This window comes from Podarcis raffonei, chromosome 2 (assembly GCF_027172205.1).
Source record: "Podarcis raffonei isolate rPodRaf1 chromosome 2, rPodRaf1.pri, whole genome shotgun sequence".
NCBI lineage: Eukaryota > Metazoa > Chordata > Lepidosauria > Squamata > Lacertidae > Podarcis > Podarcis raffonei.
The window spans coordinates 24,455,001-24,481,240 of record NC_070603.1 but is presented as its reverse complement, the minus strand read 5'-3'; the positions used below and the strand labels follow the sequence as shown (position 1 = coordinate 24,481,240).

General features: G+C 41.7%; 1 protein-coding gene across 6 annotated transcripts in view; it reads right to left on the bottom strand.

Annotated features, from left to right (window-relative positions):
- Positions 1–26,240, bottom strand: part of CEP112 (centrosomal protein 112) — a 217,310-nt gene that overhangs the window by 60,048 nt on the left and 131,022 nt on the right. For all 6 annotated transcript variants that reach the window (XM_053375363.1, XM_053375358.1, XM_053375361.1 and 3 more), the window contains one exon: positions 14,776–15,006. In XM_053375363.1, the coding sequence (XP_053231338.1) occupies positions 14,776–15,006 (231 nt within the window). The remainder of the gene's footprint in view (positions 1–14,775; positions 15,007–26,240) is intronic.

Below are 26,240 nucleotides of genomic sequence, written 5' to 3'. Positions count from 1 at the left end.
CTACCTTCCTCAAACCCCTGTTGTAATTCTATACTGTGTTTCTCTTCCTCCTCCCTGGAAGGTTCAGAAGGGGGAGGCGGTCTCCGACCTGGCCACAGTGATCCATGCGACAGTCACCTCCAGGCTTGACTAGTGTAATTCGCTCTATGCGGGGCTGCCCTTGAAGCTGTCCCAGAAACTCCAGCGGGTGCAGAATGCAGCAGCGAGGCTCCTCACGGGGTCTCTGCCATGGGAGCATATTCACCCAGTGCTTTTCCAGCTGCACTGGCTCCCGGTGGAGTACAGGGTCAGATTTAAGGTGCTGGTTTTGACCTTTAAAGCCCTTCGCGGCCTAGGACCCTCGTACCTACCGGACCGCCTCTCCCGGTATGCCCCACGGAGAGCCTCAAGGTCCACAAATAGCAACACCCTAGTGGTCCTGGGCCCTAAGGAAGTTAGATTAGCTTCAACCAGAGCCAGGGCCTTTTCAACACTGGCTCTGGCCTGGTGGAACGCTCTGCCTCATGAGACCAGGGCCCTGCAGGATCTGATTTCTTTCCACAGGGCCTGTAAAATAGAGTTGTTCCGCCTGGCCTTTGGCTTGGAGCCAATTTGATTCCCTCCCCCTCTTTCTTTTTCCTTTTTCCTTTCTCCTCCTGTGATGAGGCTGCATTTTAATATTTTAATGTTTCAATATTTTCATGTTGTATTTTAATCTTGTTTTTAAGTTGTATTCATTTAATTTGTTTTTATTATTGCTTGTTAGCTGCCCTGAGCTCGGCCTTGGCTGGGGAGGGCGGGGTATAAATAAAAATTATTATTATTATTATTATTATTATTATTATTATTATTATTCCTCTGCCCAGTCCCTGACACCACATCAGTGGAGCACATCAGTGGCAACCAGAACACCCAAGCAGACTGATTCAGCAACTGACCTAAAACCTAAATGTCTGTCTGTCTGTCTGTCTGTCTGTGTCCCCCCTCCTTTCCTTGTTATCCTTGTCCCTCTCTATCCATTCTTCCTTTATTGTCTTCTTCATTGCCCACATCTAGACCGTAAGCTCTTTGAGGTGGAGGCCTCTCTTTTGGGCTTCAGTGGTATTCTATACATTGTAAATTGTACCAAGTATTTTATACATGGATGGTACTAGCTGTAAAATTGGTGTCTGGGAGGAATTTTGCCAACTCGGCAAAATGTCAGGGAAAACCCAGATGTATGGCAACGTGATGGGGAAAAACAGTGGAAACAGTAAAAAACACTATTTTGGGGGTAGGTTTCCCCAAATTTGGGTCTGCTCCCCCAAAAAACTAAACAACTGGTGGGTTTCTTAAAAAGTTCAATAATTCTGCAGGTGTCAGGAATTTTACTTTTTGAAATATGGCAACCCCATACTGCCCACTAGTTGTCAAAATCCATGTTCCTGAGTTGTCCCTATTACTTGGTCTGCATTCAACACTATCTGACCGCCAGTGCATGAGCTGCTGTGCCAGTGAGAGGGCAAGAATAATGGAAGCTTGTGCAACTGGTTGTGTATTAGGCCTGCAATAATATATTGTGCAGCTAGCCAGAAGAACCAAGCTGGCTTCCTACATCTTCTTTATGCAAGCCATTCCACTAGCATTGCTAGTACACCTGTAAGGGACTTTAACTTAGTATTACATGTCTCACATTTTAACCCTTATTTTAAGGATAAGTAAACATGAAGTCATAACTTTTTAATGATGAACAGGTTGATTTTCTAGAACCTCAGTAAGTTCTCATGGATGTGATGACTTAATTCATGATGGCTGGGAGTTTGTTAAGAGGGAGATAGTAAAAGCACAACTTCAGGCAATACCAATGAGACGGAAACATGGAAGGTGCCTAAAGAAGCCAGGGTGGCTATCTAAAGAACTTTTAACTGAGTTAAGATTAAAAAAGGATGTGTACAAAAAATGGAAAAGGGGGGAAACCACCAAAGAGGAATTCAAACAAATAGCCAGCACGTGTAGACACAAAGTCAGAAAAGCTAAAGCACAGAATGAACTCAGGCTTGCTAGAGAGGTTAAAAGCAACAAAAAAGGCTTTTATGGGTATGTTCGTAGCAAAAGGAAGAACAAAGAAACAGTGGGGTCACTCAGAGGAGAAGATGGTGAAATGCAAACAGGGGACACAGAAAGGGCTGAACTCCTCAATGCCTTCTTTGCCTCAGTCTTCTTCGATAAAGAAAACAATGCCCGACCTGAAGAATTTGGAGCAAATGATTCAGCAGAGGAAACACAGCCCAGAATAACTAAGGAGATAGTACAAGAATACTTGGCTAGTCTAGATGTATTCAAGTCTCCAGGGCCAGATGAACTGCATCCAAGAGTATTAAAAGAACTGGCAGATGTGATCTCAGAACCACTGGCAGTCATCTTTGAGAATTCCTGGAGAACAGGCGAAGTCCCGGCAGACTGGAGGAGGGCAAATGTTGTCCCTATTTTCAAAAAGGGGAAAAGAGAGGACCCAAATAATTACCGCCCAGTCAGTCTGACATCAATACCAGGGAAGATTCTGGAGCAGATCATTAAGCAAACAGTCTGTGAGCACCTAGAAAGGAATGCTGTGATCACCAATAGTCAGCATGGATTTCTGAAAAATAAGTCATGTCAGACGAACCTGATCTCGTTTTATGACAGAATTACAAGTCTGGTAGATGAAGGGAACGCAGTGGATGTAGCCTACCTTGATTTCAGCAAGGCATTTGACAAGGTGCCCCATGATATTCTTGTAAAGAAGCTGGTAAAATGCGGTCTTGACTATGCTACCACTCAGTGGATTTGTAACTGGCTGACTGACCGAACCCAAAGGGTGCTCATCAATGGTTCCTCTTCATCCTGGAGAAGAGTGACTAGTGGGGTGCCACAGGGTTCTGTCTTGGGCCCGGTCTTATTCAACATCTTTATCAACGACTTGGATGATGGACTCAAGGGCATCCTGATCAAATTTGCAGATGACACCAAACTGGGAGGGGTGGCTAACACCCCAGAGGACAGGATCACACTTCAAAATGACCTTGACAGATTGGAGAACTGGGCCAAAACAAACAAGATGAATTTTAACAGGGAGAAATGTAAAGTATTGCACTTGGGCAAAAAAAATGAGAGGCATAAATACAAGATGGGTGACACCTGGCTTGAGAGCAGTACATGTCAAAAGGATCTAGGAGTCTTGGTTGACCACAAACTTGACATGAGCCAACAGTGTGACGCGGCAGCTAAAAAAGCCAATGCAATTCTGGGCTGCATCAATAGGAGTATAGCATCTAGATCAAGGGAAGTAATAGCGCCACTGTATTCTGCTCTGGTCAGACCTCACCTGGAGTACTGTGTCCAGTTCTGGGCACCACAGTTCAAGAAGGACACTGACAAACTGGAACGTGTCCAGAGGAGGGCAACTAAAATGGTCAAAGGCCTGGAAACGATGCCTTATGAGGAATGGCTAAGGGAGCTGGGCATGTTTAGCCTGGAGAAGAGGAGGTTAAGGGGTGATATGATAGCCATGTTCAAATATATAAAAGGATGTCACATAGAGGAGGGAGAAAGGTTGTTTTCTGCTGCTCCAGAGAAGCGGACACGGAGCAATGGATCCAAACTACAAGAAAGAAGATTCCACCTAAACATTAGGAAAAACTTCCTGACAGTAAGAGCTGTTTGACAGTGGAATTTGCTGCCAAGGAGTGTGGTGGAGTCTCCTTTGGAGGTCTTTAAGCAGAGGCTTGACAACCATATGTCAGGAGTGCTCTGATGGTGTTTCCTGCTTGGCAGGGGGTTGGACTCGATGGCCCTTGTGGTCTCTTCCAACTCTATGATTCTATGATTCTATGATTCTAATTGCTGCACAAAAATGGACTGAAGACTAATACAAAAGGCAGGATCTGTAGTTTAGTTATCAAGTTTCTAAATGGGATGATTTTTCACAAGCAAATGTAGCACTCAGTAAAATAATAAAGAATCAATAACTTGGTCACATTTTTAGAAATGATCTAATCCCCCACCCCACCCCAAAATACCTCTGGCCTCTTTCCTGATGGAGTTTATATGTGAATGGCTTCCTTCAATTCCAGTAAGCACATTCTGAGTATGTTTTCCACAATGCATTTTTCAAAGAACAGGCTTCAGCCGGTTAAACAATGAAATAAAATTTAACAATATTTTAAAAAGCACAATGGTAAGGCAATCGTTCTATATGAGTTAATATTCTCTAATTAGCTGAGTAAAAATATAAGCATACTTTTAAAAGACAGGGAGGGAACTACAGAAGGGAGACTTGCTCCAGGGAAGAAGCAACAGTTCTCTGATGTATAGCAAAGAACTGCACATCAAAGGGCTAATGTAAATGGGTCCATATTCTAAAAATAATAATTAAAAAACTTCCTTACAGAAGTATCCTATACGAAAAAGGGAGGGGGGAGCACTGAATAGTTTTGACTCATGTCAAGAAAATTACTCCAAGAATGGCTAATTCTACCATATATCCTAAAAAGGATCAGAGATAAGACATGGTCTCAAAAGATAGCATGTAACTACTCTACTAAAACATCTGCCCTGGCCGCTCATACACTGCCAGGGCAGGTTCAAGGTTCTTCTTGTACAAAGTCCTGAAAAACTTGAGCCCTTAAGGACTGCCCGAGCCCTTACATCACTGAGATCATTCAGAGGTGAGGTTTTAATTGTCCCGCGTGTTACAGAGGCCTAGCTGGCCTCAGGCATTTAGTACTGCCAGCCCCATTCTGCGGAATACTCTTCTAGCAGAGATTTGGCAGGCATCCTTGCTTTGACTTTCAACTGTCTCTTGAAGACCTTTTCATGCCAGCAGGCCTTTGCAGTTCTTTATTTTTGATTAGCCGGTCACCTTATTTTTATTTTTTAATGGTATTTCACCCCGCCCTGGCATTTTATGAATCGGCAGTTTAGAAATACTTTTGCAAATAAGTAAGTCCTGCTGCTAGGGACGCGGGTGGCGCTGTGGGTAAAAGCCTCAGCGCCTAGGGCTTGCCAATCGAAAGGTCGGCAGTTCGAATCCCCGCGGTGGGGTGCGCTCCCATTGCCTGGTCCCAGCGCCTGCCAACCTAGCAGTTCGAAAGCACCCCTGGGTGCAAGTAGATAAATAGGGACCGCTTACAAGCGGGAAGGTAAACGGCGTTTCCGTGTGCAGCTCTGGCTCGCCAGAGCAGCGATGTCACGCTGGCCACGTGACCCGGAAGTGTCTCCGGACAGCGCTGGCCCCTGGCCTCTTAAGTGAGATGGGCGCACAACCCCAGAGTCTGTCAAGACTGGCCCGTATGGGCATGGGTACCTTTACCTTTTAAGTCCTGCTGCTATCGAAGTCAATAGCAAAACTCCCAAATTTTAATGCTATCCTGGATATGGGAAGGACAGGTCTTCCCCCGTGATGACAATCAGCTGATGGTCAGTGCTCAGGAAGCACTGCTCACCCTTTTCGCTAGTGGATCATGTGATGCCATTGTGATGGAAGGTGATGATAGGGCAGCCTCACCCATCTGTCAAACTTGGCCCACAGGTATGTGTATGGAGAGGTTTTGGCATACTGGACCAATGGTGTATTCCCTACCCTATTTGAGCCAATCTGCTCAGTCTCCAAACTGCTGATGTTCTGCATGCACCCAGACATAGGTTCATTCTGAGACAGGGGAGAAGTAACAAGAAAATGAATAAAGGCAAACCGTTTTGTAGAAGCCTACGGAAGAGCTTCTTTTGAAGTTGAAACTGTGAATTAATTGCAAACCAAACTGCAAAGATGCTAATGGTTAAGAAGAAATCAGTGTGATTAGTGCAAAAAAATAGTGCTGAGTTTTGTGGGAAATACTTTATGAAATATAAATGTTAACAAAAGGGTGTGTGTGTGCTCTAATAATTTAATAAATGCCTTTGATAAGTTATGCAAAATCTCCTGCTGTTTTCTGAAGTACAGCCAAAATCCATGATATGAAGTAATCAATGTTCCTTAGTAAGATTACACTGGATTACTTTAAATAGTTTTAAATAGAACAAAAGCTTCAAAAAAGAAAAATAGTGCAACTTCACAAAGCCAGAAAGCATTACCAAACCAATGACTAATCATATGCAAGTCCAGCAAAATCCCAATTAAAAGTAGAATGGAATGTATTGCTCAATCATGAATGCAATTAAAAACATAAATAAGACTTTTTGGAGACTCTACTTTTTCAGTATTTCATTGTTTATCTGCACTCAGTTTGCAGCTGTAGGTCAGAATTAACTTCTCTAGACTAAATATCAAAAAGAAAACAGTTTTCAGGGTTTGTCTTCCATTCATATATATTACACACACAAAGACACTCCAATTCAATCACTCACACACACACTCCAATTTATTTCAAATTCACACCAGAATGGCAACAGTTTCACTTAAATCAGATTTTATACAAGTTAAACATCCTTCCTATACTCAAATGTGATTGTAAAAGTACTTTGATCTCTATTTCCAAATATATTTCTCTGTGTAATCCATGACAAAATATAATGTGATTTACTGTATCTCTGTATGACAGCCCAACAGCTGACAGAACTTAGTAATTTAGCATAAGGGAAAAAAACCTTCTGGCACCAAAATATACAAATCGTAATTGAGGCACTTTAGTATCGTATTACAATGAAACATATGCAGGCTGATCATAAAGACTTCAAAACAATTATAATTCTTTCTCACCCATTTAATGAAGGTGGTTTTTATTCCCTGACATGTTCTGCAGCTGCAAGTCATTTTGGAACACTTTGGGGTTGTTGTTTTTTCCACATTAAAAGACTGTGTAGGCCTAAAAGCATCAAATTACGCAACTCCTGGTTTTGCAGCCATTCCCACCATCCTTAAAATCTTTTACATTTCTCAAGTCAGGGTGAGACAAAGGAAGAAGAAAATGATTTTCTGAAACATGTACTCTAAATCAGGACTGGCCTGACATCAGTCTTCCCTGGCCTTTAGAATCCCTGTGGTCCACCAATTTAAATTTACAAAGGAAAAATGCACACTCAGAACCTCTTCATAGTTCAAGCCATTGCCAACCTGTGTTAACTGATTCTGCATATGCGTTCTTGCATTAACAAGTGTCTTACTGGGTGGATCAGACAAGGTCCGCCTAATCTAGCAAGAATCCCAGGGAAATGGAAGTTGGCCGGAAGCCTGCCACTTTCTTTTCACTTCAATGCCCTGTTGCATAGCTTTGAAGTAAACATCATCGCAGGACAAATCCAACATTCTGGTTAGAACTATTCAATTGCCGAGAAAGAGAATTATTGAGAGAAACAATCCTACATATCCTAGGGTTACCAGACGTCCCCGGTTACCAGGGGCAGTCCCCGGATTTGCAAATCTGTCCCTGGACAAATTCTGTCCCCAGATTTGCAAATCTGTCCCCAAGAAACGTGGCAGCGGCAGCCTCATGTGCCTTGTGTGCAACACATCATATGGGGACTTCCGGAGAGGAAAAATGGTGTGCGCCACGGCAGCAAGGAGTTCCTGAAGCCAGCCAGAACCAACTGCGCTACCAGTCTGGCTCCGGGCTGCTGACTGCCACCGCCACTGCCAACAGGAAACCAGGGACGTCCAGCGATACAGATCTCCTTCCCCCTGCCCCCTTTGTTTTGACCAAAGAGACTCGGGAGTCATGGGTGGCAGTCACTGCCCAGTTTTTTTAAAAAACTATGCATTTATGTTTAACAGGGTGTAAATAAGGGCTTTGCACCTTGCCTGGCAGAGAAACCGCATGCCTTGCACCCTTCCTCAGCAACGACCACCCGTCTGCAACTCCTGAGGGCCCCCCCCCGATCTGTCAAAACAAAGGGAGAAGGGGGCAGGAGTTTGGGGAAGGCTCAGGAGTCACGGCGGGCGGCGCACCATTGCCCAGTTTTTTTTAAAACTCTGCACATTTATGTTTCACAGGGTGTGAAAGAAGGGCTTTGCACCTTTATACAATATGCATGTGTGCTTGGGCCCAGGGTCTTTTGCTTCACCATCCCTACTACTGACTCCCTGTTGCTACTCAGTTAAAAAAAAAAAGGGTCCCCAGATTCATTTAAAAAAATCTGGTAACCATAACATATCCAGCCAAAGAAGGCAGAACGACTACAAGTAAAAACAAAGAACATTCCTTAAAGCAAGTGGCATTTTGGACGAAACACGCAAGCCGAGCTGACTTGAAGAGCGTTGCGGTAACCTAACTGGTTTATAATGGCCAGAGATTTTGTAGATGTCAAATGCGAGATCTACGGTTCCTAATGCATATAGGACTATGTGGCTTTCAAATACTGGATTTTGCAAACAAACACAAATATGCTAAGCTGCAGGATGTAATGAACCCAGGTAAGTTAGCATTTGTATGCTGATGTAGTGTGCTTTTCAATGAAGCAAGGACGGCGTGTTAAATAATAGATGCTTGGGGCTACGCAAAGAAAAAACAAAACAAAAACAATGGATAAGGATATTTTGGAAAAGCCGACAACTTGCTGCTTTATCTCAGGAGAATCTTACCAAGACAGGTATTTACAGTTACGGTATTTCTAGGAAAGAAAGAAAAAGTTGTGGCAACATGGAGGTGGACTGTGGGGTGAGGAGGGGGGGGGGGAGTTCCAACATCAAAAAGGTTGTCCCGTACTAAAGAGCTGCTTTAGCTCCCAGCTATAGCTCAGACCCTCCAAGTGGCCCTACTTACAGAAGCCATCCCGGTTTCTGATTTGATCCTGTTATGTCCTGCTTTTCCTTAGGACATTTGCATTAAAAAGGTACAAATAAACAAAATAGATAATTAAAGTAAATAATGAAAATGAAATGAAATGAAATGTCGAAATCCAGGCAAACTTCAGATAAGAGCAAAACTGAGTACGGTTTCTACACTGCCAACTTCAGACTTAAAATTGGGGGTCGTGGGGTTTTTGTGCTAGAATGCTGTGATTAGCATGTAAACCTGATCTGTTTTCAGTGTGTAGACCGTAGGTAGGCAAACTAAGGCCCGGGGGGCCAGATCCGGCCCAATTGCCTTCTAAATCTGGCCCGTGGATGGTCTGGGAATCAGCGTGTTTTTATATTAGTAGAATGTGTCCTTTTATTTAAAATGCATCTCTGGGTTATTTGTGGGGCATAGGAACTTGTTCATTATTCCCCCCCCAAATATAGTCCGCCCCCCCCAAGGTCTGAGGGACAGTGGACCGGCCCCCTGCTGAAAAAGTTTGCTGACCCCTGTAGACCTGCCTCTTTTGCAATGGCCACCTTGAAAATTCTCTTACATCTCAGAACAATGTGGCAACACAATAAAGGCTTGCAGTGATCATTCTTCCAGACCTAGCAGAATAGCATGGCAACAATGATTAGCAGAGATTGTCAACTATCTATATATGGGATTTCAGGGGTAGGAAGGTAGAGCTCTGGCAATCTGATCAGGGAAGCTGCTACTCTCATTCTTCACAGCCTGATGATGTCCAGAGTGCAAGAACGTGAGTCAGCATGATATCCATGCCATTTAATCCAGCCCGGCTACCTTCCACATGCACTAAATGGAGATGCACTTGCAAGCAAGTATACCATTCTTGTCTGTAGAAGTATTAGCAATGGGACAGAAGCAGATGCCATATAGAATAAGGAAAAACAATGCAAGATTTTAAAAGGTGATTTAAAATTCAGAAACCAATAGAATGAAAAACATCTACTTGCAAATTGTTCAGCAATGAGATATATATGACTTCAACTGCAATACCGTGGCCCTAAACTACATAGTTTTGGTGCAGTAGCATGCTGCAAACATGCTACTGTGACCAAGAATTGTTCTCACTGAATAGAACATCAGTACAGGCAGATCTGACAGCTTCTAGTGTTGTAAGAGACAGTGGGCATCTCCAGAGGGTGAACTGAGTGTGATATCCTTTTGAAGGTGCATGCACTGTGTGTTTGGGGACAGAAAATGCACAAGCGTGCGCACACGCACATGGATGCACACACACAGACAAAATATATTATACACATGGTTCAAAATGCACATGGCTCAAAATACAGCTGTTTTATGAGATGTCTGAAGTGTTCCAAGGTTGCTTCCTTAGAGTATTGTTAGCATGTCAACTGATATTTTAGGGTCATTCGTTCCGAATGATTATTTTCTTTGCCAAGTAAATTCCAAAGACGAATGTTACTAACAGATATATTTCGCCAAAAATCACATCTGCACCTACTTAAAACTACAGCTGATCTCTTTCTTTTACTAATGTCCAGCAAACTCACAAATCCACATGAGCTTTTTTCATTGTATTACACCTGGCTAACTAACGTTTACCCCAAAGGTTCTGTTGACACAACCCGTAACATCTGTCAGACAGAAAGGCAAACTACATATTACACGGCAGCTGTGTGTGTAACAAAGCTCTAACAGCACCTTCTCCACTGTGGGGAGGAGAGATTTGTTCCTGAGAAGGTGCAAGAGGAAAGGAAGTGACCTTTCCACTGTCACTTGCTTTCCATCTGAACCGCCGCCCCACAGCTGCAAAATATCCAAGGAGATATCAGCAGCAACGTAATGCAAAGTCCTTGCTCCCACCCCACTTCACCAATAATTGCTAGTGCAATCTGAGCTTCAGTAGGACCTACCTCCAGCATATTGATTTGTCAGAACAATATATATCATAATTTAGTAGAACTAGAATGACTGCCTATCAGATGCCAATATATATATTTAAAGAGAAGAAACAAATTAATTCTATATCTTAATCTAATTGTATTAAATATGTTAAGATATTGCATGACATAAATCTAATAACCAAGCTCATAAAATATTTTTTTGTGTTCCGAGGAAGTCAGACAAAATACAATACCCAGTCTGTATATTTTTTTAAAGTGTAGGATGGTTGATATACATATACATATTTGCTTTTCTAACATTACATGAAATAAAAAGCTGAAAGAAAGATCATAATTCAAATTCAAAGTAACCCCCTCACTCAAACCAGTGACCAATGCAACAAGTGAGATTACGGATATGGAATTATATCCTTTGTTGAGTCCTTTGGGATGACATGAAACTGCACACAATGCAAAGATGTCCATTGATGTTATTGTAACCACAAATTACAGATTAAGGCTGGTATTTGTCTCTCTTTTGAGGTTGCATTCATATATTGCACCAGGCAGCAGTCCACCACAAATGTCTCTTTTTTTCCTCTGACCCCTTCAAATTGTAGTCTTTGCCTTAGTTTTTCCGTTAAGTGCCACTTTCCACATCACATAGCACTATTTTTGTATATTAAGTCGTTGGCTTCTTTCTAGCATCTGGCTATCAACAGTGTTGCCATTACTAAAAAATATCCAATCAAATTATTACACAGTAAGATTGGGTTTTCCCCTTTGGACAGCTCCAATAAAGCCAGTTCTGGACTTTTCTGCAATGTTTTCCCAGTTATTCCAGCTGTTTCTTGAAAGTGCTCCTTCCAGAACTTGGGTGCCCTCTCACAGTTCCAACCACACATGGATAAACAAGCTCCCCCCACAGTCTCTCCAACATCTAGGTAAGCAATTTTTGTACTTTTTTTCTGTTTTAACCGGTGCTAGGTGCCATTTTTGTACTAGTTTCTTTCTTTTTTTCATAGTAATTTATTTTGGTATAAAGCAATCTATTTTGGCATCATGTTGTAGTGTTTACTACCACACACATATAATCGAACAGAGAAGAGGGGGAAAGCACCTGGGCAGTACGTGTTGTGATGACATTACAGGGTTGCAAATTCTTTACCTATCTGATGACATTTTTGTACTAGTTTCAAATACATTTCCTTCAATCTTGCTGAGGTTGTTTTGTGCAGAAATGCTCATTTGCTGTAATACTGTGGTGCAGCAATAAAATTGATTGCACATTTGCTAAGCTAAGCAGGATCCGGTTTGGTTAATCGCTTCCAATCTAATTCCCATACCCGTCTTAAGATATTATTCAACCTTATGTACGGTTACCTGTGATCCTTGTTTTTATGTCTGTTCTTATCCACTATTTATTTCACAGCAGAAGTTCATATCTGGTGGATATTTGGATATTCTGCACTTTTATGAAACATTAAGAAATTTCAATCCTAAACTGGTACAGTGGACGCTGGTTGCGAACGTGATCCGTGCGGGATGCACGCTCGCAACCAGCGTCTGTGCATGCGCGGGTTGCGATTCAGCGCTTCTGCGCATGCGCAAAGCGTGATTTAGCACTTTTGCACATGCGAGACCCCCGAAACCCGGAAGTAATCCGTTCTGGTAGTAGTAGTAGTAGTAGTTGTTATTATTATTATTATTATTATTATTTACTTATATGCCACCCATCTAACTGGGTTGCCCCAGCCACTCTGGACAGCTTCCAACAGAATATAAAAAAGATAGCAAAACATCAAACATTAAAAACATCCTGATACAGGGCTGCCTTCAGATGTCTTCTAAAAGTTGTGTAGTTCTTTATCTCCTTAGCATTCCACAGGGCGGGCGCCACTATTGAGAAGGCCCTCTGCCTGGTTCTCTGTAACTTCACTTCTCACAGTGAGTGAAATGCCAGAAGGCCCTCAGAGCTGGACCTCAGTGTCCCGGCTGCACGATGAGGGTAGAGACGCTCCTTCAGGTATACAGAGCCAAGGTCATTTAGGGCTTTAAAGGTCAGCACCTTTAAAGTGTCTACTTGTTGTATGGGCTTAGAAGGATTTAACTTTGATCCCTATCCTGCAAATACTAGCAAATACTTATCATTTTCAGCTGATGCCAGAAATTATTTTGGTTATATTTATTATTATTAAAGTCAGCCATTTTTTAAGAAGTTGACAATATATCACAGCAATGAAGCAATGCAACTTTAATTTGGAGAGAAGTTAACTTTTCCTTTTGCTATGCTTTAAATATATAAAGATCAAAGAAAAGAAAAGAACTGAGATTCAAATTCAACTTTTAAGCAAAAATGACAATGTCTTCATGAGTTAATATTAATCCTTTAATTATGAATTTCAAAGGTTTAAATACTTTCTCTGACCTTGGCTTTAAATAATTATGCCAAGTGCAGCTTTCTTTAAATTCAAAAAAGATTCTGAATTGTTGATCACAGCCTTTAATGGTTTCAGGCTGGCAGATTTCCAACGTAATCCTTAGAATGCTGTTTAAAATTATAGACCAAGAACCTGATGCAGGTAAATGAAATGTCAGTTTCACAAAGGCTGTTCCAACTCTATATGCAAATTGACCCATTTGGTTGCTACATTTCATCTTGTAATAAATTGCAGATTGTGTTTTAATACATGCTAAAACATTTAAACACCTGAATGTTGACCAATGGAGATAAGCATTTTGAGAAGTTCCAATGCAGTTTTAACACTGAGCCACAAAAAATGTATCATTTTTATTAGGGCCATAAATATCAGGGATTCAAGATAAAGTCAAAGCAGCACCAGAGAATCTGCCACAGCAGTGGCCAATGCCCTCACTCCCAAAAGAATAAAGTAAAATCAAAACAAATGAGATCAAAATGCCAAGTTCAATAGGCTTTCTTAATTTACATTAAAAATTCTGTGCAATTTAAAGTGCTCAAAATGACCCTATTCATATGGTGAGATGTTGGGCATTATAATAATGTATATAATGTGTATACTGCAGGCATACACATATACATCTGTCCACAACGCTGGCACTTAGTTTTAGGGAACCCCTGGGTATGACTCTGTCAGGAACTGCCATCAGAACAGGGGCGGGAAACAGAGGGGTAGTTGTGTTACAGGGAGCCTCCGAAAATCATGCGAAGCAGTTCCTCTTCCGGTGATGAGGAAAACCCCACCTCCAGTGGGGAAGAGGTGAAAGGACCACTCAGCACCACTTCTGGCAAAGCCGGCCAGGAGGGAAGCATGCCCCTTCCATCGCCCACCCTGCGCAGAAGTCTAAAGCGCAAAGAGGGAAGGAAGAGGCTGGGTGTAACGAGGCCTTTATGCTGGAGGAGGTCCAGGAAACAGGCACTCCCGGATTCTGCTAGTGATTGAGGCAGACATGAACTTTGGGGTTTTGCACTGTAAATAGTTTGCACCTAAATAAAACCTGTAAAAGACAGGTCAGAGTCCTGCCTGGTTACTCGTGAGCAGCCACCCTTGCCATCTGACAGACTCCCTCAGCAGGATCCCCCTTATTACAAATACATTCACTTTGCTGAAGTCACCACCTATTGAAGGAGATGTCTCTCTACTGCTGTTCACCATAGTGCGGGGTTTTTCAACCAGTGTGCCGTGGCACCCTAGGGTGCCTTAAATGATGGTCAGGGGTGCCACAGTCAACACTGGCCTCTATCCCTCTTTCCTTCTCTCCCTCCTCTGATGTCCTCTTGTGTCTCTGTCTCCATCAGGCCGCTAGGGCTGGGGGCATCCTCTTCCCAGACCCCTGGTGGGGTTGCATGAAGAGACTCCTCTCTTTGGGGTGGGGTGGGTGGCTTAGAGACCTGGGGCAGCTGCCCGGAGGATTCCCAAGAAGAGGGGGGAGGAGAGGAGCCTGAGGAAAAACTCCACAAGGGAGGGTGTTTGAAAAGGGATGGCTCTGCAGGCAAGGGGTGACATCATGGGATTTCTGAGGCTCAGAGCACGTTTGGCCACGGGGAGCGGCAGAAAAAAATGTAGTTCCAGGCAGCCATGGACTGAGAAAGGTTGAAAACCTCTGACCTATTCCCTTGTCTACTTCCCTTGACCACAGCAAGAGAGGGAGGAAGCAAGTTTCACAGTCATTTTCCTAGAAATGGGAAAGTCAGGTACTGTTTTCGTGCTTACCTTTTCGAGCGCCATCTCCATTTCTGTGGCATTAGACTTTTGCAGATCTAGAATCATCTTTTCTGACTCAACTTTCAGCTTGTTCATGGCAGTCTCATGATCCCGAAGAGTTTTTTGTTTTTCTTCTTCTCTAAGAAGGCTAAGTTCAACTAGCTGCTGTTTTCTCTGTGTATTCACTTGAATGAGCTCTTCTCGCAGTGTGTGGATCTGGGCTTCCATATCAGAGATGATCTTTAAAATAGTAATGATAGTAGAAGTTACTTTTTATGTTTAGCTTTTCTACTAAAAACAAACACATGAGATGACCATTTTGAGTAGAGAACTACCACATCATAGGTGTGAAAGCATTTCCCTAAATTATGGGGAAGTGAGAGTGTATGAAGGTATGTATATGTGCTGTTAAAATGCATCCAACATATAAAGTCTGGCACACAACGCAGACACATTTTGTGCTCACATTAAAGCTCCCTATTCAAGACTGTAATCCATAAAGCCGTGAATTAAAAGGAGGTTTGCTACAAGCATAATATTCCGTAATATTTCACGAAATCAGGAAACAAGATTCTCTCGCATCCTGATCCATGCATTTCACCAGGGAAAAAGTTGCATTTATTTCAGTGGGACTTATTTCCAAGGAAAAAGCATGCTCAAGATTGTAGACTGTGGGCCTACTCTTGAGACAGTCGAGGGAAAACTGGAAAATGCAATGTTGAAAATCACTTACTAGAAAATAATTCTTATTTTTATACCTCATAACGACTTATAGCAAATGTTAGCAACTCTGAGGCCTCCAAAAACAACAACAAAAGGATCTGTGCCTTTGGATTGCACAAATACTGCATATCATAAACTCACGAACTTGTTTATAAATAGCATCTAGTCACACCTGTTGCAAATTAAAAATAAATTAACGCACATGTACTGAGAAATGGAGAGGGTTTTTTTAAAAAACAACCAGTTGCATTTGTTTATTTACTGTATTTTTCCACGTATAAGACTAGGTTTTTCCCCTAAAAAATAATGTCCAAAAATAGGGGTCGTCTTATACATGGGGGTGTCTTATAGATGGAAAAATACGGTATTTCTTGCCATTCCACTGCATTTGCAGTTAAAAAACAATAAAAACCAAACAGTAAAAAAAGGGAAAGGTGCAACAGATAAAAATAATCTTAAAAAATTCAGGGGCAGTTGCAAAGGTCTATTTAATCCAGCAAGTACAGTGCCTGCAACTGTAGGGTGGGGAGCACTTTAACCTCCCAGAGTAGGGAGCTACAAAAGCTACACACAACCACAGAGAAGGCCCTCTCCCACATACTAACCAGTGACATCTGGACTCAAAAACAAGCCTACCCAGTAGAATTTAGGGCAAGGAAGGCTGCTTTGGGATGAGATTGTGAACTGCTGACTGTGGGTACTGTATTCAAGTCTGAAGAACTTCCAGATGGAGAGTTATAATCATGCACTCACTCGTGTGAATCATCATATCCATCAACACTCAATCAGAAGTAGTTCGTAAAACACACTTGGTTCAATATACATTAAGAGGCAGTGGTGTAGCGTGGGTTGCCAGTGCCCAGGGCCGTGCAGAGGGTGGGAGTGAGGGATAGAAACCGATGGAATATGTGCATTCAACTGCCTAACGGTGTTTGCGTCACCCAGGAAATCACAGCCACAGAGATAAGAAGAGTCATTCAATTGCCTGGAGAGGTCACTTCCTGGTTCGCATGGAGAAGCTGTTTTCAACCAAGCCCAGCAATGGAAGCTTACAGCTGTATTGAGGCAGCACTGGGTGCTGAAATTTTGTGCCTCCTAACAATTTTGCACTCGGGACAACTGTCCCCGTGACCCCCTACACTATGGTACTATTAAGAGGTCTCTATATATCTCAAGAAAGACAGGAGTGCCTGGCGTGCTCTGGTCCATGGGGTCACGAAGAGTCGGAAACGACTAAGCAATAACAACAAATATATCTCAAGATTCAATTGATAAAAGAAATGGTTTAGTATGCAATTCACATACATAATTGCAGCTTTTTACCTTCCCTCGCTTACAGAGCTTGGCAATGTGGACTAGAAGGAGCAAACATTATAGCTACGTGGTTACTTGGCAGTTGGGGAGTGGGGACCACAAGCACGCATAAATGAGAGATAAACAGCAGCAGCAGCAAATAGCTATCCATTGCAATTAACGTATTTCATAGTGCACAGCACAAATAATCTGAAAAAAAGTTGTTTCATTTTATTAAATCATTTCAGGTATGTAAGTTTCTAAACCTTCTGTGGCTTACTTGTCAAAACACTTATCACTTGAGTTGCCATTAAAACAAACAAACAAACAAACAATTGAGTAGTAGTTGACAAGAATCAAGGACAAGAACAACCAACAATCAAGGACAAAATAGCAGGTGCTATTTTTAAATGTGTTGCGTTCAATATGGCAAAACTAAATTTCAATGGAATGTCAACGATTTGTAAGAATAGTCAGTTTTACACAAATATTACGGAGCTACTCAACAACACATTATATTTTGGGGGGAGATCTTAAGGGACTGTAGGGGTTAAAAGTAATGGTAATGGCAGCAGGTTCATATCTGGTTTTGTCCTAATAATAATAATAATAATAATAATAATTTATTATTTATACCCCAGCCATCTGCCTGGGTTTCCCCAGCCACTCTGGGTGAAGGACGGGTATGAAATCTTATAAACAAAACAGGTGCCAGTGGTGTTATTAAAAAAGCAAAACAGTGAGGAATACTAAAACATCCTTTAAAACAACAACATCTCCCCAAAGTCTGCCCTCCAATTGGATTTCAATACCCAAAGGGAGATCAGCTAGAAGAAAATCACCTTAGGTGGGAACATACCATGCCCCTCGCTGCACACCCCCCTTTATCTTCAAAATTAGATTGAAAACCTGCTGTTTTTCTCTGCACTTGGGGAAGATCCAGTTTTAAGTGTATAGAACTGCTGTAGTCTCATCTAGTTTGACCCATTCAGGTTATAACTTCTCCCTCAGCACATAATGGCGTTTTCTGGGTTTGGCTAACCTTCTTTCTTTCTTTCTTAAATTGCTAAATGTGCCCCCCCTCCCCAAAATCTATAAATTCCACTAAGCTTTGCATAACATATTGTCTAATTATTTCTAACTTTCGTCTATTATGTGTTGAGCTCCTTTAGAAGATAACAGCTTGTCTGAGAAGGAAGAGAGAACAAAGTGAATGAAGATAATGTGATACATACAAGAATTGCTACTCCATTGTTCTTTTAGTGATTGAATAATTTCTGGTAGTTTCCCCCCAGATTTTTTCCACTCAAATATTTGCATTTTGTAACAGTAAAGCAAAAATGTTCTTTTTTATAATAAGTTGCCTCATTTTTATGCATACACCGCTTTAAACAAGAATATTTTTTACCGAACAGCTTATGTATGAGAATGTGCTTAATGGCAAAGCAAACACTGAAATTCACAGGGGCCTGCATACGAAATATGTTTTCAACCTTGAAAATATGTACGTTTTTGAACTGTAAATCCCAGTTTTGTAATAAGAGAGTTTCATCCACATAAATGCCACTGCTATCCAAAGGGATATAGGGAATCAGTTTCGAATTGATTCTTAAGTCTTAAATACTACCAAGATTTTGCATTGCCAAAAGGAGAAATAGGCTTACTATGTACCATTAAAGTGAAATTACCTATTAGTATTCAGATTCTACAGCTAGTATTTGGAAGGGAACCCTATAACAAGATTGCTTTTAAAAACACATTCTCAGTAGCCTACAGTGTCAGCTGTCGCTTTATGATCTCTGCGCTGCTCTTCTCTAAGTACTTCTTTCCCAAATGTCTGCCAAGCCAAATTTATATTCCGTAGCATCTGAATAAATTAGGTTTTGTTTTCTTCCACAGTATTTGACAACTATGGTTGTGGTCTTCAGACTTGTCAACAGTACATAAGCCCTAGACATTCTAGAGGAGTGCAAGTTGGAATTGCACTTTGAAGGTTTATGGGATGGGGGAAAGGAATGAATTAGTACACGGTAGTAATGTCAACCTAATAATAATAAATTCTTCAGTTGTAACAGCACAAATAGTGGCTTGCACTGTCACAGCAAAATATCATCAGATGCCTAGATAATTTTTGTTTCAGTAGAGGTGAATGGTATGATAATGCCTACTGGGGCACTGCAGTGAGGCAAGGTGGGTTTTTAACCAATAGGGCAGCTGTGCTACTTCCAAAGTCACGTCAGGCTAATAACCTGCTGCAACTAGTCATGCCATCATGTTGATAGAAGACCTCTAGACTTGGCTCTTTGGTGCTATGAAAGCAGAAATATGAGTAATATAAAAATGTCTTTTGTAAAATCATTACAGCCTAAAGCAAAAACTGAACATTAACTCGGCAAATGACTCTTAGTTGAATGAGGAAATGTAAAATGGGAGAAGATAAATGGCTATTATTGTGAGAAGATTATCACTTTAAAGTCCAGGCGTAGAGTGAGAAAGGCTTACACTGACAAGAACGTGCCTGTGATCTGATTTTCATAAAGCTATGCTCTCTGGAAATTAAAAATGGCAATAATATTTTTTTTGATCCACTAAGACAGAGAGCCTTACACATCAGATAACACAGACTGAGGGTCACCAACTTTTTGGGGTCCATGGGAACATTTCACGATTTGAGAAATGGTCATATGCACACCCACTTAATCAACATTATTTATTTATTTAATCTAATTTATACCCCACCTTTTCCCCCCAAACAGAGACTTAAGGCAGCTCACAAAAATTAAAACTAATACAGATAAAACACACATATCTAAAACAAGGTTACCAGTTTTTTTTCAATGACTCCAGGGATACTTTTCAACTTCCTACTAAATAGATGGATTTTGTCAGGGGACTGATTTGTAAATCCGGGGACCGTCCCCAGGAAATGGGGACGTCTGGTAACCTTATTCTAAAATCATATGGAAGGCTGTTTTTAAAATTACTGTGCATGGAATTAAAACAATGCAAAATATAGATAAGAGGAATAATAGTAATTAAAAACAGTACGGAACACTATTAAGAGTCCTTAAGAGCAGTCAAGTTTCTAAAACCTGACAGAATAAAAAAAAAAAAATCACCTGCCCTGGAAATGGAAGGACAACAAGGAGGAAGTCAGTCTAGCTTCTCTAGGAAGGGACTTCTAAAGCCTGGGAGCAGCCACCGAGACCTCTCCCACATCCACACCTGGATTCTAAAGTGCCTTGCACAACCCCAAACATATCCATTTCTGCAAGGCAGACTTCTCAAACCCACTGCAGCCTAAATTCACCCATGTAATTATAAAACCAACATGAACTTGAAATTACATTTATCTCCATGGTTTGCATGAAAAGGTTCATGTTCGTTGAGTCCATATGTTTTGTGCACAGTAATACCTCAAGTTCTTAATTAAAAGGCGCTTTGTTGACCGTCAACGTTACTCTGTGGTTAAATCAATAGGCTGTTTCTATGACCCCATCTAACGTACCTTAAAGATAAAAGGTAAAGGTAAAGGACCCCTGGACAGTTAAGTACAGTCAAAGGCGGTGTGGTGATCATCTCCGCTTTCAGGGCAACAGAACCGGCGTTTGTCCGCAGACAGCTTTTCTGGGTCATGTGGCCAGCATGACAAAACCGCTTCTGGCGCAACGAAACACCGTGACAAGTGCCAGAGCACAAAGAAATGCCGTTTACCTTCCTGTCGCGGTGGTGCCTATTTATCTACTCATGCTGGTATGCCTTCGAACTGCTAGGTTGGCAGGAGCTGGGACAGAGCAACGGAAACTCACCCTGTCACATAGATTTGAACTGCTGACCTTACAAATGGTAAGCCCAAGGGGCTCAGTGGTTTAGACCACAATGCCACCCACGTCCCCAACGTACCTTAAACCACTAGTTATTCAACAGCATATAAAAACCATGAAATAACTCCCTGCATAAATTGAGCAAAAGGCATTTATCTACTTTTTTGGAAAACACCAAAGACATCTTTATATTGTTTAAGCACTGGTGATTTGATTTGTCCATAGCACTACGCCTGAGAAGGTCAAATCCCTTTGCTGTATCAGTACGATTACGGGGTGAGCTCCCGTTGCTCGGTCCCTGCTCCTGCCAACCTAGCAGTTTGAAAGCACGTCAAAGTGAAAGTAGATAAATAGGTACCGCTCTGGCAGGAAGGTAAACAGTGTTTCTGTGCGCTGCTCTGGTTTCGCCAGAAGCGGTTTAGTCATGCTGGCCACATGACCTGGAAGCTGTACGCCGGCTTCCTTGGCCAATAAAGCAAGATGAGCGCCGCAACCCCAGAGTTGGCCACGACTGGACCTAATGGTCAGGGGTCCCTTTACCTTTACCTTTAATATGTTTTAAAGAAGTCCGAGTCACTTTACATTTTTGAGGCACAACAATTGTGCCAAAATAGAAGAGTAGCCACTACCAACTTTTGCCGGCTGGGCATGATGGGAGCTGTAATCTGAAGGGCATTAGATTGGCGAAGGCTGGAGAAAAGAATATCATAACTGAGTGCACAGTGTTACCCAGCGCAAATATTATGAAAGTTTGAAGGGTTTCTCTAACTAGGCCCCAAGTCAATGGGGAGCCTCAGAATCAAATGACACATTATGTTAATAGAGTTTTCAACTGATTTGCTGAAAAGTGGCCCTGCCTCTTCAGAAAAGCAATGCCACAAGGTACCCTGAGCCAGACCAAGACTATGGATCAGGTAAAGGAGGGTTAAACCCTTCCTCCAGGACAGTTTTCTCTTGGAAAATTACTTGCAGACATTACTTGGAACTCCTTCAGGGGCAAATAGCAGCTTGGGAGATTATTCCCTCCTGCAATAGTTCCAATTTAGATCCACACAACTATCCAGCTGCTGCTTTTTCTAAAGAAAGACATGACACTTGTTAAGGCCTTTCTTCGTGTGCCCCTTCCACAAGAGGTTTGGAGGGTTGTAACGTGAGAACGGGCCTTTTCTGCAGTGGCCCCTGTTTTGTGGGATGCTGACCCCATGGAGGTTTGGCTGGTACCTTCATTATACACCTTTAGGCACCAGGTAAAAAGGTTCCTCTTCAAGCAGGCCTTGGGCTGATTATCATCCTATACCCTTTTAAATGTGTTGTGGGAGGGGTGAGGGGTTCTTCGTTTTTGTTCTTGCTTTTATTATGGAATTTAAGCTTTTTAACTTGTATTTTATGTATTTTTATCTTGTATTTTATGATATTTAGGGATGAAGAACAGTATACTAAACACATACATACATACATACATACATACATACATACTTGTTTTCTGTGTGGATTTATCCCCCTATACTTGATTTTGCACACACACACATGAAATGTATGGCCAGTTCTAAATGTATTAGTTTTAAAAAACCCTATTTACACAACATGTTGTTTGATCCTCATTGTCCACTTTGACATTTGTGTGAAGTGGTTTGCAGTTAAAGTGATTTGCATCCAACTGACTAGAACAAATTGAAGCCAAGCCAAAAGAGCCTTCAAAGTCAGATTATGGTTCCTTGTATTAGTTTCATTGCTGTATACATATGTGCTTGACAGCAGTGTCAATTTGCTCTTTGTCCATCCTGGCTTAGAACATTTTGCTGGGATAAATTGGCACCATGAGTTTAGAGCATTGCAAAAACCTTTGGGAGGGCTCAGCACAACCCCCAAGGAAGGCAATTTTCTGTTCCTTTCTGGCAAAACTATAATCAAATCATCATGATGGTAATTTAGAGCCATTCTCCAACTGAGTAGGTGGTGGCTGATCAACTCCATATATTTCTGAATGAGACTAAATTTCTAGGCCAACTTCAGTTGTTCTGCAGGGCTGGTAGTGGAACTCAAATCACATTAGAAGATAAGCTAAAAGCGAATATAGATGAAATAGAAGTATGTTAGTGAGATCATCTGGTCTAGATAGGGGTCACACCCCTTGAAAGATCAGGATGACAAACCGGACATAGTTTTTGATCAGTACTTCTCAATGGACAAGTCTGAAATGTGGCAAAGAGGACTTTCCTAATCTGCCTCAAATGTATTCTCTTTTGCAGGCCAGGACAAACTATTTCGTATTCCTGGGGTAAGGCACCACCTAGCAGAATATTGGCATGATTTGGCAACAAAACAGGCTACTTGCAGGAGAACAGGACCATGGTCAGCTCCTTATGGCGTATTGGTGACTGGTTACAGGAGAACTCAGGGCAGCAAGCTATGAATATTGCTCTAGCCAGCAAATGTCTAAAATGTGAGCTTTCATAGCTGTGTAGCTAAGGGGTTGTCCCTTGCGCTGCCTCATCTGAGAGTATATATACTGAGTTAAAGAGACCACACCCTATTGCTCAGGCATAGGTTCTGGTGGGGCTCTTGCTATCCCTGTCTGAAGGGTGGAAGGGACCTGGAAGAAAACAAGTGAGCCTGGGCTGAGGAGCATTGGCCCCTTATGCTGGCCCTTGCCCCACTCCCAGCTGGCTGCCCATAGGCCTGCTGAGATGGGGGCAGGGCAATGGCTCCCTGGAACAAAGGTGGGTGGCTCACCTGTACCAGGAGGTCGTGCGGTGTCACAAACCCCGCCCACCCAAGGGAGGGGGTGAGCGGAAATTCCCTTCTTACATCCTCAGTGTCAGAGAAGGAGTGCAGGGCTACCTCCTCATGTTAAGGAGATACTGGTAAAGTTAGAACCTGGTTCCTCTCCCATAGGAATGCCCAGCAATCTTTCTAGGGCTTTCTTCAAACATGATGCCATCAGGATCCACATCTCAGACTGTGGAAATCTCAAAATGAATATTATAAATGTGCTCTCTTTTGGAGCTGAAACATTCCTGGGAAATGTTAAAGAGGCATAGGCAATGAAATCTTATTACAAAATGTGTCAGGCAGCATCATACATGGCCATCCTCTGAGAATAATGTTCAGGCTTCGTGTTCCTCTTTTGGGGTCCTTCCCCTATAAGCTGCAGTGGTTGCCAATTAGGTTCCAAACCCAATTCAAAGAGCTGAACTGTTTGCCTCTCAAAGTCCTAAATGATCTCAGCCTAGAGGCCTTCAACCTCTTAGAATAGTATGATTCCTGTGGGCACCGAGCAAGATGAAATCAAGTGCATCTCGTTACTCAAACATTTGGGTTCCACTTCCTTCTATCACAAACACCACTGGCAAGAAGATAAAAAGTCATTTGTCAAATACAATGCATTAAGAAGTGTATATACAGACTTGCAACGCAAAAGAAGGCCAAATGTAACACACAATAATTGCTGATTTTCTCAGTCTATGAAATGTGAAGGGGAGACATACCCACAAAAAGTGGGTTCTTATGCTAAGGAAGTGTCTGACACACATCTACTGTGAGTTTGGAGATTTATATCTCTGTTCATATGGAATCCCTGCTAGGAATACTTTGACTAGATCATGCCCTAGTTTATTTTCATTTAAATAATTAAAAAAATATATGTTAGGCAGAGGATTATTTAATGTGCCAACAGTGCTATGATCTCTCAAGAATGCTTAAGGTTTTTAGATTAAAGGAAGATGAAATATAGCACACAGGCAAGTGAAATTGTGGATTTGACTTTAACATTTGCTTGGTGCTTCTTGAAGTTGTGTCTAACGTTATAAAGTCTAAATCAGCTCCATCATAACTCTGACTGAGGTTGTCAAAAGTTGAAAGATTAGATGGTAAATGTAGTTGCATATTTTCCTTTTAAAATGTAGCTTACAAATCCAACTGATAGAAGGTTAAATACTTAGACATTTACGCTGTCCCAGTATTTCTAGTTTCTTTCACCTTTGCAAGCATCTCTGACAGATCCTTTAAAAAATTGTCTACTAGGAGTAAGGTGTTATGTTGCTAACTTGCATATGTCCTCCATTAATTTTAACAGCAGTAATCTGCTTACAAATGTCAAAGCTCTGCTGTAAGATACATTACAAGTGACAGCTTTGAAATTTTGCATACGCTGAAATCTGTTTTGCTATCTGTTGTGAATCTATTGGAGGCACATCCTCAACTTGTAAAACAGCTGCTTTCATTTCAAGTTTTATGGGTTTAGAGGTATATATTTAATTGCTGTATTATCACAAATCACCCTGCAAATATTGTTTGATGAAAGGTAGAATATAAAATATTTTAAATAAATGCAATTTGTATACTAAGATAAATAAACTCCTGCAAATGATGCAGTGAAAACTGAGGACTTTTCAAGGCCCATTGATTTCCGTGAAATAATTAAGCCAGTCCATAAGTTTATTCATGTCCACATAATAACAAAAGATTCTCCTATAGCTTCTAAAACAGGCAAATTACAATCCAATTGGCTGCATTTTACAACTATCACAACCTTTGAAGGCTTTGAAAGGAGTGTGGTGTTTGCCCTCCTAGATGGGTCATAAGGAAAGGGTTAAATGAGTGTGAAGTGATTGGCCAGTGGGAACCCAAGGGGAGGAGTTAGAGTTGTTGGGAAGTCAGTTGGAAGTTGGAGAAGGAAGAGGAAGGATAAGCCTGTGGGTTGGTCTAGTTTTGATGTGAGAGAGTGAGAGAAACTGTTAGGAGGAGTCAGGTAGACAGTTGGGATAATCAGTTAGAAGTTATTAGGAAGGTATAGGCTGATATAGAAACTAAGGATAAAAAACTGACAAGAAAAATTATCTGAAACCATAAACTTGTTCATGCTTATAAAATAAACGTGATTATTTGTTTTAATGTTAACAACTGTCTGGACTCAGTGTGTACCTGAGAGAAACGGGTTGGTGGCAGCGGGGAAGTGATCATAGTGGTGGCACAGGGATCAATAGACCGCCAAACATCCGGGGACCCTGTGTGATCGCCACAAGGAGATTCGACAAATTTGTGGCGAATAAATCGATCAATGGTACCTAGATATGATGGTTATCTATGGCCCCCAGAAACAGAGGGAGTATGCTTCTGAATACCAGTTGGTGGGAATCCCAAATGTCTTGCTTGTTGGCTTGCCATAGGCATCTGGTTGGCCACTGTGGGAACAGAATACCAGACAAGATGCACCTCTGGTCTGACTGAGCAGCACTCTTCTGATGTCATTAAAGTTGAAGAAGGAAATGGTATAGTAAAAACTGTTGTCTGATGTGGCAGAGGCAGAAAGCTGAGTAATAGAGGTCAGAGGAAGCAGAGAATTTAGCATTTTACACGGGCGGGAGCTATATATTATTACTGAGAAAGGGTGGTTTGCTGTCGAAACAAACAATTGAAATACCTAACATATTTGCATGCAGATTTCTGTTTCAATGTCTGGGAGATAGGCCAGTTGCCATCTTAAAGTGTGAATGCGGGGGGTACTCCTGGACCTACCTTTGTCATGGGTGAGGCAGATGGTACTCCTGGACGTACCTTTGTCATTGGTGAGGCAGATGGCCTTAATAGCTAGTAACTCCTTTTACTAAATTTGGCCATTGTTGGAAATGAACG